This window comes from Hypanus sabinus, chromosome 27 (assembly GCF_030144855.1).
Source record: "Hypanus sabinus isolate sHypSab1 chromosome 27, sHypSab1.hap1, whole genome shotgun sequence".
In the NCBI taxonomy this organism is placed as follows: Eukaryota; Metazoa; Chordata; class Chondrichthyes; order Myliobatiformes; family Dasyatidae; genus Hypanus; species Hypanus sabinus.
Window position 1 is genome coordinate 25,574,863 of NC_082732.1, and position 13,221 is coordinate 25,588,083.

At 45.7% G+C, this 13,221-nt stretch overlaps 1 protein-coding gene across 2 annotated transcripts in view; it reads right to left on the reverse strand.

Annotated features, from left to right (window-relative positions):
• Positions 1 to 13,221, reverse strand: part of pusl1 (pseudouridine synthase like 1) — a 97,129-nt gene that overhangs the window by 18,134 nt on the left and 65,774 nt on the right. For both annotated transcript variants that reach the window (XM_059952022.1, XM_059952023.1), the window contains exon 6: positions 1,501 to 1,555. In XM_059952022.1, the coding sequence (XP_059808005.1) occupies positions 1,501 to 1,555 (55 nt within the window). The remainder of the gene's footprint in view (positions 1 to 1,500; positions 1,556 to 13,221) is intronic.

Genomic DNA, 13,221 nt, shown 5'->3' on the forward strand with positions numbered 1-13,221 from the left:
AGCCAACAGTCACTCTGCGTCAGCTGAGCAGAAGTCAGTAGTTGCAACTGCAGATGAAGTTCTGGCTCCATAATACCCTTATCCAGGGCTTCTTCCTTACCATTCTCCCATGTATACCCTTGGGCTATAAGGGTATACGTGGGAGAATGGCAAGGAAGAAGTCCTGGATAAGAAAAAAAGCATATCCTTGTCTGTTCAGACTTTACAAAGTGTCAATTAGAAGATACAGTGAAGATGTGGAAGAAGGTTTTGTAGTTAAATGAGAGTGAAGTGGAATATTTTGGCCTCAACACTAAACAGTACGCTTGGCATAAATCTAATGCCGCAAATCAGCCAGGTAACACCAACCCTACTGTAAAGTACGGTGGAGACAGCATCATGCTATGGGGATGCTTTTCAGTAGCAGGGACTGGAAATCTGGTCAGGATCAATGGGAAGATGAACACTGCTAAATACAGAGATCCAGAATGAAAACCTATTATCCTCTGCCAGAAAGCTTAAACTGGGGAGGAAATTCATCTTTCCACAGGACAATGAGCACACTGCCAGAGCAACCATGGAGTGGCTTCAAATGAAGAGATGTCCTTGAGTGATCCAGTCAGAGCCCTGATCTAACCTGATGGAACATCTCTGGAAAGACCTCAAGACTGCTGTCCGCTCCCCAACTTAATGTGGCACAGCTTGAGCTATTTTGCAAGTAGGAATGGGAACAGTTTGCTCTATCACGTTACGCAAACCTAACAGAGACTTATCCAAAAAGACTACTGGCTGTAATAGCTGCGAGAGGTGATTCAACTAAGTACTGAGCAAAGGGGGGATGAAAACTTTTCAGCTGCTGACATTTCCGTTTTTGTATTTTTAGTTTCTCATGTTTTACAGTCTTCCCCGATTTTGGGCTCCACTGTGAAAAAAGGAGCTAGCAATTCACAAATAAAAATTATCAGTTACGTTGATCAAAATTCCTGGTTGGAAAATTTACTGATGTGAAGAAGGATTGGGGGCTGAATACTTTTCCAAGGCTTTGTATCCCTTGAGGTAAATTTTGTTTGTTGGTTCTCAGAGTGTAGGTATCATCGACAATACTGACATTTACTGGCCTGAACTGTGGAGATAGTTAATGGGCCAAATTCTGCTCCTATATCTATGGTCTTAACAGTTAATAATGTTGGTGGGTCTGTAGTCACTTAGAAGACAGACAGGTTTCTTTCTCTCAAAGACATGAGTGAATCAGATGTCTTCTTGCAAGAATCCAGTGGTTTCATAGTTAGCATTATAGTGACCCTTTCCTTTGCCCTGGTTCATTTCATTACCTGGGTCTAGTTCCCCAGCTGCTGTAGTAGGATTTGAACTCGTCTCCCTGGATCAATGGTCCAGAACTGTGGCTGATGGTCCTGTAACCTCACTACTATGATACAGTACATCTGAGGAAAGATCTATGAATGTTGATAATTCAAGCCGTCAGGGGAGAAAGAAACCATTTACACAAATATCTGCACTCACCTGTTTATAGAGGAATGAAGGGCTCCTGAAGGTTAGCTCCCAGAACTCCAGGTGGCTAAAGTCAATTGAAAAATTTAAATAAACTGGTTATAATCATAACAATATTATCTGAACCTAGAACTGTGGAGAAAAAGAAGTATTTTAAACAAGTTTAAAGATTTAATGTCATCTTCCAGCTTTAGTACTTGGCAATATAAAGTTGAAATATTGTAAACACTCAGTAGGTGGAACACCATCTGTGGAGAGAGAAACAGAGTTAATGCTTCAGGTCAATGATTTTTAAGCAAAGCTGTGGACAGGTTATAAATCAAACTATTTTTAAGCTGCAGAATGATGATGGTGATGGTGAGTGATTGAAGAACAGAAAAAACAAAATGGAAGGCACGTGACAGAGTGGAGACCAGGAGAGTTTCAGAGACACAACTGTTGGTTTTTTTTTCCATCCTTGACAAAACATCGTCTGAAATATTAACTCCAATTCCCTCTCCACACATGCTGCCTGACCTTAGTGGTTAAGTCACTTCCTCCTTTCAAACTCCCATTTTCAACAACTGTAGTACTTTGTTTTTGAATAACTGGTGTCTTTTTATTGACCACTTGATCTGCTTTGATCCCAAACAAAAAAGTTAGCAATTGGCAGTAAGAAAGACGGCCTCGTCCAAAACAAGCAGTGAATTGAAAGTCTCGTGCAGCGGGTCCTGCCTTCTCTACGGACAAAAGGTTAAAGTTTACACTGAGTTACATGTGAACTATAAATGACTGGTGCGGCAGTCTCCTGGAATGGAAAACGTCTGTGTCATCCCTGTGTAAGAGTGACGAAGGAAAGGCTGTTTATCAAATAGTCAAGACTTACACACTCAACGTCAAGCGCATATGATTGGTGCAACTACTGGAGTTGCTGCAACACAGCTCCAATGACCCTGGTTCAATCCCGAGCTCTGGCGCTCTCACTGTGGGGGCTGCACGTTCTCCCGTTTAAAGTTTGAGTTCTCCCACTGGCTGCTCCGGTTTCCTCCCACGTCTCAAAGACATGGGTTGCTGCCAAGGACATGCTGCTGTAAATTACCCTTGGAAATACCTGGGGGTGGAGGGAGAATAATGAACATGTGGGGGAAATACATTAATGGGAAACTGGATGGGTGGGTGGGGGGTTGGAATTAGGCTGCTGGGAGCGTGGGAGTGCTCGGCCACCCAGCATGATTTTCAAGAGTCTCTTGACATGTCTTCAGAAATTATGAATTCCTGACCCCGTTGATAGGAAGGACAATCCCAGTTTACACTGGGGTTCTGGTGTTAGTCGCTTTACAAACAATATATAATTAAAACAGTTACTCTAGGCACCAGTGTGTCCATCTTGAAATTGTGGCTCCAATCAGCCAGCTGAAAAGCAGTAACCATGGTAGCGTAGTGGTTAGAGTGACGCTATTACAGCTCGGGGTGCTCTGGAGTTCAGAGTTCAATTCCAGCACCGTTCTGTAAGGAGTCTCTGTGGAATGTGTAGGTTTTCCCTGGGTGCTCCAGTCTCCTCCCACAGTCCAGCGATGTATCGGGTAGGTTAACTGGTTATTGTAAATTGTCCCGTGATTAAGTTAGGGTTAATTGGGGTTGCGGGGCTGCTGGGATGGCATGGCTCGAAGGGCAGGAAGGACTCACTCCGCGCCATACCGCCAAATAAACAAATAACTAAACACGAGGATGTCCCTTGCTGGATAACAGGGTGCACTGCCGAAGCATCACGAGGCCTTTACAACAGCAATAGTTGCAACTAAAGGTGGCACGGAGCTGTGTGAAGGGGTATTAAATTGGAAAATCAGAACCGGACGGAGGCTGAAGAGGCATCTTACAGAAGGGAGGGAATTCCAGAGCTCAGCCCCTGAAAGGTGAGTATGAGGATTGAACAGGAGCCCAGAGATTACAGAAGATCGTCGGGGTGGTGAGACTGCTGAGGAGAGAAGGCACAGTGGGTTCTAAAACTGAGATGATAATGGACATCAATGTTGCAAAAAAATGAGTTAAAATGGGAGGGAAATCTCATTGAAGGTGCTCTTAAATAGCACGTCTGTAATCAATAAGGACAGTCACTATGTTATAGCCACCCTGTGGTACTTCAAGCCCTGTGTGCGCAGGACTTGCAATTGTACCCAAATTATCCAGCTCCCCCAGGGAAATGGTGTGCAGGAACCCTTCAACCTTTACATCACCCTAAAGGTTCACTTGCCAGCAGGAACCCTCGACAGAGTTGCTTGTGGGAGCACACGTACCCAGCCAAAGTGTGTAAGTGGTTTTGGGCCAGCTCACTGCCTTCCAAGCTGAGAAACTCCGGCATTGGGCCACACACAAGATTGGCTTTAATGAGACAAGGACTCACTTCCCTTTATACCTCAGACCCCAAGCAGCCTTGATTCCTGAGAGAGAAGGGAAGAAATTCTTCACGGCCTAAACCATTGGAAAAGACACAACACCGTGGGCTGTAACTGAAATACTGTATGTGCTTTGCGGATAGTGGAAGGGGAATCTACTTATAAATGAGCGGAGTGCATAATCGCAGGAGTATTTAGTGCGCCCTCTTTCAGCTTTCGGGACAACATAGTCTTGCCTGGCATCTGGGCAGCAGAGGCTTCACAAATTGCCCATCATCTCTATTTCCCTTCTGAGGTCAAGCAGAAGACTGGGAATGCACTGTGGCTTCCAACCCACAGACAGGGTTCCGTTCCTCAAAAACACATTGTGTCAGAGACAGAGGAAGAAAAAAGAGCAGGAATCTGCAACTCAAATCTATTCATTCCATTCAAGGGAGAATTTAATTCATTGACTTGCTTCCAGTGTTACCAAGTAGTCAGGCCTTTAATGGGAACTGCAACAGAAAACACCTCGTCCTGCTATCTTCTTAACACAACAAGGAGCAAGTAAGAATGAGGAGCACAGTCCAAACACTGGAGTTTTCGGCGTATATTCAGTAAAAGCCCTAGTCATGTCAATAACTGATGGCTTTGGATTCGAAGTGGAAAGGCCAGAAAAGGCAGCATTTTGGAGTTCTGATCAAGGCCGTTCTCTTGAGAAAAGAATCCCAGACTCAACACTTAAGATCGGGCTGCTGGGTTCGAGATCATTGAAGACATGTATTACATCCAAAGAAAATACTGAACAAGCGGGTTCGAACTGCCAGCAACGATACCGAGAAGCTGAGTGAAATCCGTGTAAGATGTCACATTCTATTGAGTCATAGTTGTTGCTTCCCAGGGAGCTAAAACTCTGCTTGTTTGATCTGAGCAATGGCTGAGCACCAGACTGGCTAACACCTTTTCTGGACACCAAGGATCGTTCACTTCACAAGGTCGAGTAGTAGGATACGCGAGTGAGTGGCAGCCGTGGGTTTGAGCCAGAAGACTGTGGGTCCGAGCCCCTAGCTCGCACTCTGGTGCAGTACGGCAGGAGTCCCACACCGCCAGCAATGCCTGCACCACGATTCACTCTCTCAAATAAAAGATCCAAGGGCACCTTCTCAAAGCACAGCAACGAAGTCATCACCCATGTTCTGGTAGGCACGTGTCTGACAACCAACACAATAAAACATATTAAAAGTTATTTCTCCACGTGGAAGCTTGGTCTGCATAAAATAAGCCACCACAATCCCTGGCAAGAGCAGCAGGGGACTTGGTCGAGCTGCACAGAAACACGGCTGGGTTTATACAGGGGTAATCAGGGGGGATGTTTAGACCCAGTACGCAGAGGGAACCTTCTCTCATGAGTTGGCTGTTGAAGGAATGGATAGAGAGTTAAAATTTGCAGCAAAAGATTCCTGGAAATTTGAGGGAAAACATTTTTTTGCAGAGGTGGAATTAACCAGTTCCTCCACGGGGATTTTGCTAGGCACTTGACAAAGAATATTTTACACTTAGGGGAAACACTGAAGGTGTTTACGACTAATGGGGTTCCTCTATTAACAACTAGCACAATGAACAAATGACTTACTTCTGTGCATAACACTTCTAACAGCGACTACACTTCATAATTACCCCAATGGCTGCTGAATGTTTTGGGATATCTTAAAAGGCCACTATAGATATTAATTTTATTTTCTTTTTCTCTATTGAGCGAAGAACCACTTTTCAGGCAAAGCATTTTAGAGGAAGTAAGAGCCGTACAAAAAGAAATATGAATGCATTTCCCACCACAGATGGCAATAAAGATCAAAAAAAGAGTTCAGCACCTCTCTTATCAGCTGCAGATCCAGCCCAGTGTGAAGTCAGCCCCGATTTCCCATACCTTCTAAAGACAGAGGAGGCCATTCAGCCCATGAAGTCAATGGTGGCCCACAGGGCAATCCAATTCTAAGAAGCCTTTCTCCCCACAATCCCAACAAATGTACTATCCACAGAGGATGGTTTACAGCAGCCAATTAATCTATGGCCCACTGTATTAATTCTGTGTCTTCAAAATTCTAAGTTATGATCTTCACTTAGATGGTGGGAAGAGCAGAGAGGTGACCTAGATCCCTCCTACACTATGATACTCTGGTATCACCTCTAAAATACGTTGCTATGAGTTAGTATTGGAGGCTATTTTCTCATATCATTCCTGTACAGCAGCTATTAACTTCTCCTCTGGACCCCCAAGCTTATCCACCTATTTTCACTCACCAACTTTAAATTGATCTAAAAATGAGTCGGGTTCTTCAAAACCTTTGATCAGCAATGAGCAGCCTCCACAGGCCTCTTCAGCTGTGTGTGTTCCAAACACACCTACCCTTTCTTTGCTCAAGTTAAATCTACAAAAAGAAAACTGCGAACAGTTTACAGGTGAGGTTTGGGAAGATAGATTTCAGCTTTAATGAAATTCTGCAGAAATTGGACTGGCCAAATTTAACAATAATCTTTTGCATCTCTATCTGATATTCAACACCACTGTCAATGATTGGCCTTAATGATTTTGAAGAGGCTCCATTACAGCACCACATGATAGTCCAATTTATTAGCACTTTGCTGTTTCTAATACATTAATGTTTTCTGCACTCTTGGCATCAGATTTCAAAGGTTCAGAGCTTCATTTATTACCTAGGTATACAACTCTGAATTGCTTCTTCTCCAGACAGACACAAAACCAAGAGAGTAAAGAACGGCAGTACCATCATCAAACCCCAAATCCCTCCTCTCGCACAAAAAACAATGAATAGAACAGTCAGGCACGTCCACCCCCAAAACCCTCCTCTCCACACAAAAAAAACAAGCAAAACAGAACAGGCGCATTGACCCCAAAATCCCCTCCCCTGCACTCACACACACAAAAAAATGAGAAAGATCGGGCGGAAAACAGAGAATATAAGAAGTCTATAATCCAAGTCCATATCCAAAATGCAGAAAACCAGGGTAATGTTCTCCAGGTTCAGCAGCAGGCCTTTTCCTCTCCACAGCAGAGTGATTCCCCCTAGCAATGAAACGGCAGTCTCCTCTCTCCAGTAGCAGAGAGATCCCCCAGTGATCAAAATGGAGTCTCCCCTCTCCGGTAGCAGAGAGATCCCCCAGTGATCAAAAGGCAGTCTCCCCTCTCTGGTAGCAGAGAGAATCCCCAGTGATCAAAAGGCAGTCTCTCTCTCCAGTAGCAGAGAGATCCCCCAGTGATCAAAATGGAGTCTCCCCTCTCCACAGCAGAGAGATCCCCCAGTGATCAAAAGGCAGTCTCTCTCTCCGTAGCAGAGAGATCCCCCAGTGATCAAAATGGAGTCTCCCCTCTCCGGTAGCAGAGAGATCCCCCAGTGATCAAAATGGAGTCTCCCCTCTCCGGTAGCAGAGAGATCCCTCAGTGATCAAAAGGCAGTCTCCCCTCTCTGGTAGCAGAGAGATCCCCCAGTGATCAAAATGGAGTCTCCCCTCTCCAGTAGCAGAGAGATCCCCCAGTGATCAAAAGGCAGTCTCTCTCTCCGTAGCAGAGAGATCCCCCAGTGATCAAAATGGAGTCTCCCCTCTCCGGTAGCAGAGAGATCCCCCAGTGATCAAAAGGCAGTCTCCCCTCTCTGGTAGCACAGAGATCCCCCAGTGATCAAAATGGAGTCTCCCCTCTCCAGTAGCAGAGAGATCCCCCAGTGATCAAAAGGCAGTCTCCCCTCTCCGGTAGCAGAGAGATCCCCCAGTGATCAAAAGGCAGTCTCCCCTCTCCGGTAGCAGAGAGATCCCCCAGTGATCAAAATGGAGTCTCCCCTCTCTGGTAGCAGAGAGATCCCCCAGTGATCAAAAGGCAGTCTCTCTCTCCGGTAGCAGAGAGATCCCCCAGTGATCAAAATGGAGTCTCCCCTCTCCACAGCAGAGAGATCCCCCAGAGATCAAAAGGCAGTCTCTCTCTCCGATAATAGAGATCCCCCAGTGATCAAAAGGCAGTCTCTCTCTCTCTGGTAGCAGAGAGATCTCCCAGTGATCAAGAGGCAGGCAGATGGTGCTCACTTTCCGCATTCACTGTAATCGGTGAACAATGGATGCTTTAATCAGTGAAATGGAGTCAAACATCAGCTCAAGCCCCGTCCCGCAGACCTCTTGCCACAAGGTTCACGCACGCTGCCTCTGCCTCCCGGAATCCACTGGGAGACTGCAGAGCGCTGAAACATCCAATTTCCTAACTGAAATCACAGGCTCCAACCGTTCCAGAATCAGATCCAAGACAAAAAACAAACGTAAAAGACAAAGAAGTGAGCCATATGGTTTCATGATCTATCCAGAAGATGTCGACCGAAGGAGTGTTCTATGCAGGTGCCATCTTGAATCACAGGAGTCTCAGTCTCAGATACGTTTGCCGTTGACCAACTGTAATGAAGCTTCACCAGACTGAACTGGGGATGGCAGACGAACTAGAGGTTGGCCAATGAAGTCTGTATTCACTTGAACTGAAAGGACGAGAGGAGACCTCACTCAAGTGTACAAAGTTCTGCCAGACTTGAACAGGCCAGGTGCAGGGACTGCCAAAGTGGCAAACCATTTCGGACAGAAACGAGAAATCCCTTCACTCAGAAGCTAATGAACCTGTGGGATCCTCTGCAAGAGAAAACTGTGGTGGTCAAGCTGCTGAATATGAACAAAATACGCCCAGGAGTAAGGGGAGGGGGAAGGAAATGGCATTTGGCTGATGATTGTTACCTGTACTGAGACAAGGCGAAAAATGCATCCTACCCAAGCAGATCGCTTCAGAAATAAGAGGATGGAGGTAGTACAGTGAAAACCCACCAACAGAGTGTACAGGAAGTGCAGAGCAGGTAAGCAATAAGGAGCTCAAACAATAGATCAAGATTCCATCTTTATTGCTCAAGAAGCCCGATCAAGATTCTTATAACAGTGGGCTGGAAGCGGTCTTTGAGCCTGATTGCAAGCTCTTGTATCTTCTGCCTGATTGGAGAGGACAGAATGTCCAGGGTGGAGCCGGTTTTTCATTCCCGACACCGTGAGAAGTGCAGACAGTGTCTGTGGAGGGGAGGCTGGTGTTTGAGATGGACTGAGCTGCATTCAACAACTCTCCGCAATTTCTTGCCGATTTGGGCACAGCAGTTGTAGCACCAAGCTGCGATTCATCCAGATAGGACACCTTCTACAGCACATCTGTGAGAACCTATGATGGCGCTGGACTCTTTGCAAGCTGCTCTAGGCAGCTCATGGTAGTGAGATGGAGGATCAGCCACAATTGTACACTACGGTAGACCAGGAATAAAGAGCTGATGATGCACCTATGTTTCCATCATGTTAAAGCAGAGATTGCTGGCTGTTTCCATACCTGCGAAGTCGAGGCAGAGGAGTTCTGATGCCCGTACAACTGGCCCGGGTGCAAGGTTTGGATCGCCCTGGGCGCTGAGTCGATTTGGAGGAACCAAGAGCGGCTTTGGGCCGGGTGGCAAAACCTGGGCCTGGAGCGAGTCGCTGGGAGTCCTAGGAACACTGCGTTTCCACTGTGCCGGGGCCCAGATCCTCATGCGAGGTATCACACACTATTTGGACAACTTAAACAGCGGCCCAGACAGACTGGAAAGACATTGCTCACTCTCCCGTGATGTTCACTCCTCTCTCCACGGTGCTGAGGCAATGAGCCCGTTAATATAATGGACTAATACCGAGCCTTCAGGTCTAAGGACTCAATTTCATTCTGAACGTTGTTGCTCGCTTCTATCGTTTGCAGGATTTATGTTTTTCCTTCCCCTTTCTGTGCGCATCGGGTGTTGGTCTTTATTTTTTCTAATTGGGTTCTTTTGGGTTTCTTGCCTTGTGGCTGCCTGTAGGCAGACAAGTCTCAAAGTTGTGTAATTTACACATTCGTTGATAATAAATGTCCCTTGAAACTTTGTAAGAGACTGCTCTGAAGTAGCATGTGCAAGGAACAAGAATATCCACGTTAAATGGAAGCTTAAGGTCTTTGACCTTCCTCTCCTAATCTCACTAACTCACCCACGGTTCAGTGAGGTCCCCGTAGACCAGGAAGTTCCCAAACATCTTTACGCTATGGACCCCTACCATTAACTGAGGGGTACATTGACCCCAAGTTGGGAATGCCTGTTGTAGACCTACTGCTGCACCACCCAAGGTGAGAGAGAAGCCACCAGTTATTGGAAACCGCCATCTTTTTCTCGCCATCAGGGACCCTGCTGAAGGTGCCTTTCTCCCCTGCTCCATGGCTCAGGGTTGTTGAGTCCCATTGAATTTCTGGCAGAGGTGTCCAGCTGAAACAATCCCACCTGCAGAAGATGCTCCTTCGTCATCGCCTGAAGGCCACAGCCTGTGCATCACGCCATCGAGGTTACTGGGCTAACTATACACACTGGAGACCCTGCAGATGTTGGAAACGTAGAGCAGCACACACAAAATGACGGAGGAACTCAGCAAGTCAGCCATCATCTCTGGTGGGTAATAAACAGTCAACGTTTCGGGACAAAACCCTTAATCAGGACTCACGGTGTTAATAAAGTTTAAAAAGTGATATGTGGACCTGCAGGGAGCTTTCTTTGACAGCTGCCTCCTGTAAAGGAATGAAACACTTCAAAACAGCATTAAATTTTAGATTTTACAGTTGACCATCATGTTACTTTTCAAAGCTCCTATTCGTCCACACATTTATAATATACACACATCATATGTATTAGTTATTTAAATGTACATCTCCTCTATCAACCGAGATACATACATTTTCCAATGGGGTAGTCTTCACAAAGATTCTCAATTAACTCACAATGCAGCAGGGAGGACAGTAAAGTGAATGTGTAGGACTGGTGAAAGGAATGGGAGGAGAAGCAAATCCAGAAGGAAACTACATGGGAAAAAGCTCCGGTTGAGCCAAAGGAATTTCAGTGTCATTGGTGCCTTTAAACGGTGGCCAGTAATTACTGGGGTGCATGCCATACGTGCCAAGGACAAGTGGTTGGCACAGATGCAAGGGAAGAAAGCAGAGCAATGAAATAAAACACAAGATGTGTGAACCAGGCATGGAAATAAGGGTTGATCATGCACTATGCTTTACAATGCAATTCACAGTGATAATGTATGTAAACACTGCAGGAACATCTAACTTGCAGATACATGGGAGACATTGACTTTTGTGCCCGAATATAGGTCCCAAACACATTATGCCTTTCAAATGTATCCAAGTAATTACATTTTTAAAAACCTTTATCAACTATTTCCCCTAAAGTGACCTTGACAATATTTGAACAGTTTCAGTTATCGTCTTTTTAATAGTTCCCCCATGGCTTCAGTCCTCTCTACCTCTGCATCCTTTCCCGCTCTGACACCTTCTGAGGTATCAGCACAACATAAGTTGGATTCCAACCTCTTGTTCATGCCAAGCTTAACTGCTCCATTGCCTTGAGTTACCATGATCCCAAGTTACAGAACTCTCTCTTTCCCTCCCTGATTTTCTCTACCTTTAAGATTCCCGTATTGACTAAGTGTGGCCGTGGCCAAGTGGCTAATGTGTTGGTCTAGTGATCTGAAGGTCGCTAGTTCAAGCCTCAGCTGACACCTGACAGTGTGTTGTGTCCTTGAGCAAGGCACCTAACCACACATTGCTCTGCGATGACACCAGTGCCAAGCTGTACTGGCCTAGTGCCCTCCCCTTGGACAAAATCAGTGGGGTGGAGAGGGGAGACTTGCAGCATGGGCAACTCCCAGTCTTCCATACAACCTTGCCCAGGCCTCAGTCAACATTGACATTGACGGACAGCTGAAGAAGAAGAAGAAGTTGTTGACTAAGCCATTGACCCTCTGCATTACATGCTTGTTTGAGTCACGGGACATTTTGTTGTGATATGGATGGAAGCGGTCACTGGAAAATTTCTAAATGGTGACAGGGTTGATCACCCCTCCCCAGCGACTGCTGCTGCTGGTTCTGCTTGGCCTCCGACTCAAACGTCAGCAGCCTGGGTGAAGTTTCTCCCACAGCGCCGGGCAGTAGACCACCCCAATGCGGTTTGGCCACTTCCAAAAATAAGGAGGATTCCATGATCGGAAGAGGTAGGGACAAAAACGGAAGCAGCATCAAAACGGATGAGTACATTGCTTTCCCAAGAGAACCAGGGCAGGCGAAGGACACGAAGACCTTGGAACCAACCACAAGAACATCTTGAAGCCCGCGGCCTCAAACAGCTAAAAGAGTCGGCTGCAGCGAATGACTTAACTCCAGATAGCTGAGCTTGGACAAGCTGTGCGTCCTCTTTTACTCGTCTCATTCCCTTGTGATTAAAACCATCGAAAGTTCCAACAAATCCCCTGCCCCTGTCAGAATCCTGCTCTTCTATATGTGAAGTTAGGCTTTTGACTGAAATGGACTTGTCTCATAACAAGATAAAGCAGCTCAGAGACGATGTAATCAGGATGACCGATGTAATGGGGCACTGACCACTTGTGAGGAACATACCTTATGCATTTCTCTCCGAGGTTCTGATGACTGTTTATTCCTGCTTTGGCCTGTGGATTGCTAAATAATAGATTGCTTAACTCCTGCCTAAATACATAACAAGCACCGTTGCTCTAGAACACTAGCCTGTCAGGTACCATTACCATTGCAGACACACTTCCTCCTGTTTCCTAGCAACAGCAAGCACGCTGATGGAAGCAGCTGCTGGCTCTGCTCTTTAACGTCCTTTTGCGTTTCATCTTAATGCTCACCATCGCATTAAAGATCAGCACAGCGGCAAAAAATAAAAATGTCACATTGGAATTTATTTTGCATGCTTTAGAAGAATAGGCAATTAAGGCCGTGAGTGGGATTAATCATTTAAGGAAAATCAATGCATGGTGAAATTGTATTAACTGAACCGTGCAAAATGCACTTGTAATAATTTAATACTTTGTCTAATGGAATTCAAGGACAATTGTACCAACACAGTAATTTCAGAAGGAAATAATTTTAACAGCGCAGGTCCACTGATTGAGATTTACTGAACATGCCACCTCCAGTTTTCTGGTCTACTTGTAAGTCATGTCATACTGTGAAAATCAAAGGCACTTTGCTGGCTTCCTTTAATACAACCTGTTTGGAAACATAATCCAATTAAATGAACACGGATGAGCCGTCTCATCTTTCCACTGCTCGGCAGTCTGACTGGCTGGCATCTTGATCTTGGAAAGGCGGGTCTCCCGCACACACTCACAACCTGATTTCGACTAGGATTATTGAAGAAGTACGGCAGAATTGGTGGGCCCAAGATTTCCACTATAGACAGGAAGAGTGACCCATTACAGTCACGCTGACAACCTTAAC